Source organism: Crocuta crocuta, unplaced genomic scaffold, assembly GCF_008692635.1.
Source record: "Crocuta crocuta isolate KB4526 unplaced genomic scaffold, BGI_CrCroc_1.0 scaffold598, whole genome shotgun sequence".
Taxonomy (NCBI): domain Eukaryota; kingdom Metazoa; phylum Chordata; class Mammalia; order Carnivora; family Hyaenidae; genus Crocuta; species Crocuta crocuta.
In genome coordinates this window covers 159,831-162,940 of record NW_027532848.1, presented here as the reverse complement: position 1 = coordinate 162,940, position 3,110 = coordinate 159,831, and the positions used below count along the sequence as shown (strand labels likewise).

General features: G+C 33.6%; 1 protein-coding gene across 3 annotated transcripts in view; it reads right to left on the bottom strand.

Annotated features, from left to right (window-relative positions):
* The window catches only part of LOC144216190 (dystrophin-like), a 44,457-nt gene that overhangs the window by 2,618 nt on the left and 38,729 nt on the right, over positions 1-3,110 (bottom strand). For 2 of the 3 annotated variants that reach the window (XM_077745464.1, XM_077745467.1), the window contains exon 9: positions 1,814-1,951. The exons of the other annotated variant lie outside the window; for it this stretch is intronic. In XM_077745464.1, coding sequence (XP_077601590.1) covers positions 1,814-1,951 — 138 coding nt within the window. The remainder of the gene's footprint in view (positions 1-1,813; positions 1,952-3,110) is intronic. 3 annotated transcript variants of the gene reach the window in all.

Sequence of the window (3,110 nt, the reverse complement as noted above, 5' to 3'; positions counted from 1 at the left end):
TTCATTTCTTCTGAACAGTAGTAATTAGGGGTTCCTGTACAGATTTAACTGGAGCAAAAGAAAATAATGAATATCAAAGAACTGCTGAAATATTCATTGCTTTGGAAAGTTCTGACCTTCTCTGAAGTATTTTATAAGGACTAGAACTGAAGCCACTTGGAAGGTTAATATAGTTACTGAATTTGGTGGTGTAGATTAGTCTGGCCAGTGGAATACATTTTCAAAACCACTTTTAATATTTGTTTGCAAGAATGATCTAAATTTCATTCTCCATTTGGCTTAAAACTGAGGATGTAAAATTTACAGCAGTTTATATTTTTAGTTGAATTTCTAAACCTCCTGTGGAGGTAATAAATGCCTGGGATGAGCCAGATGGAATGCTGCTTTTTTCAAAGGTACCAAGATACAGCCACACGAATGAGAGCTGAGCCATGTCTTGTTCGTGATACGACTCAAATCTTTGCCAAGAGAAAGGGATGGTGGTCATAAAATCTGAAACTCCTTTCATTTCCTAAGCACAAGGTGATGTGTAATGTGTAAAGATATTTAGAGACATTATATAGATTTCTTTAGAGATATGCCGGATAACCATTAAACACTGCTGTTCGGTAGGACACATATCATCATATGACCAGTGTAGATGCTTCTGAAAGCTTGGTCACAGTTGGAAGTGTGTGAATTACACAGCTTTCTGATTTTCTGAGCACATTATGGCTTGCTCTTGCACTCCCTCAAGGAAGAGGCCTTTTCTATTTACTATATTTATCAGCAGTTACCTTCAGAACACCTGCTGGCCAATTAGACTTTCCTTGTGGATTCCTTGCAGGCACAATATTGTGTAATTACATTCTCAGCAGTGTTTATTTGGTTGTCTGACTATATGGGGAAAGGTTTTAAACTCTTATTTGCATATAGAAAGCAGACTTCATCCACCTACTAGGTGGATCTACCCACATAGCTACATAGCTCTAGAAGAGTGATTTACAATGAGAAGCTTGGCAATTAACAGTATTAGAAAATCAGCCATGCATGCCAATAGGGAATATTGAAAAGCACGTTAAAAAAACAAAAGATTTTTCAACAAAACTCTTCACATGTCCCTTTTCAGGTCNCTATCATAGGAAAAACCAACCCTATTCTGTCCTTCCTGTGCAAATCCAGATGAATCACATGGGGGCTTGAAGCTCTACACTACCGCTGGTTAATATGAGCGTGCCAGGTTTTCTTCAAAGACATTAAGATTATTTTTGAGGATTCCTACATGAATGAAATTAGACTCTGTAGATGCTTAGTCAGTTGCCAAGAGTGAGTCTCTTAAAGGCAAAATGAAGTTAATTGAAAAAAAAATTAAGTAGAATCCCAAACCTTACTAAACGAATATTAGGTTACCAAAAGACTAACCTACTTTAAGTAAAATCAGTAAAATATAGGAAGCAGAAAAACTGAAAAATATAAATTGGTTATTTTTGAAGTTAAGCATTTTTTTCAAGACAAATGTAAAAATAATATAAAAATAAACTGTATTAGAAAATCAAATGTATAAACACTGCGACTGATGCATTTTACTATTTTTCAATCACTACCCAGAAAAATCTGTCTAGGCCATAAAACTGCAAATTTTTAAGTAACACACCTTTCAAAATCAAAGACACCACTCAAAAATGTTAAATAAAGCACACACACTGAAACAGGAAAAAATTTATCTCTGGGGACTAAGAATCTTAAGCAGATTTTATTGATGCACAATATAGTTTACCCTGCATATGAAAAAAAAAACCACAGGCAAGGTATATTATAATTTTAGCTCTAATACCTTGAGAGCATTATGTTTTGTCTGTAACAGCTGCTGTTTTATCTTTATTTCCTCTCGCTTTCTCTCATCTGTGATTCTTTGTTGTAAGTTGTCTCCTCTTTGCAACAATTCTTTTACAGTACCCTCATTGTCTTCACTCTGATTAAAAACAACAAGTACAGTCTTCATTTTGGTTTTTAAAAAGCTGTACAGCGTTAACAGAGATAATAAGACATGTTACTGAAATACACACAAAAAAAATCCAATTGCAAACTTTCGGGGACTGTTATTCTAAGATACTGTGCTCATAGTTTTTTTCCTTTACCTGGTTTACTGCATCTCTTAAAAGGAGGAAGTTTCCTCCCATCTAGCTCAAAAGAACACACTTGACTGGGGGCATGTGTAGGAAGATCAGGTTGAAAGTTACTTCATCATTTCAGACAAGTCATCAATTGGTGTGAAGGCATTCTTGTGGTTTTGATTTTTTAGTGTGTGTCTAGAAATTAAACAGTTTGGAGGAGTGAACTAAACTTGTCATTTATAATACTAACCAGCCGATGCAGAAATATGGATGTGGACATGTGAGTGTGAGATGCCAATGATTCTTAAAATTTTAACACACTCACTCCTAAGTGAACACGTTTTGTCTTAAATGCACACTAATGTCTACCTAGCCGTCTGTTTTAATTAACCTATATGTCCAAATTTCTGAAAACTTAAGAGTAGTGGTAAAAAATTCTGTGCTAAATTTTTTTCAATATTGCAAATAATTACTAAAAATATTTCATAAATGTATATTTTTTAAAAAATACAATCAGATAAGTATTAAAAAAGCTAAGGAAATTAAATATTTTTCAAAATGCATTTAGTTTTTTAAACTCCAAGAATAATATTTTCATTTTGTTTACTTTGAAATAAAATTGTTTGAATAAATGCCAGTTTAATACGGTAGCATATGTGACCATGTGGTTTTTCATCTCTGGTTTCCTATCTTTCTTTGAACTCAGTATATGAAAACTTTCTTTCGAGGAGGTTCATCTNACCTATATACATCTGCAATGCAGATTTAAACTACTATACATAACTGAAGAATTATTTTTTCAGAGGACCATAATTTTATCTGAGATTTGTCAGTTACTAGTTTAACAAAATAATATAATAGAGAGATGTATTTATAATTTGTGGAAGACCATCCTTATTTTAAAAAGTCTGCATCACTGCCTAAGGCCGAGGACAAAAAACCAAAAAAACAAAACAAACAAACAAAAAACCACCCTGCATCATTTCTTTCCCCACACCAGGTGAGGGCTATAGATAG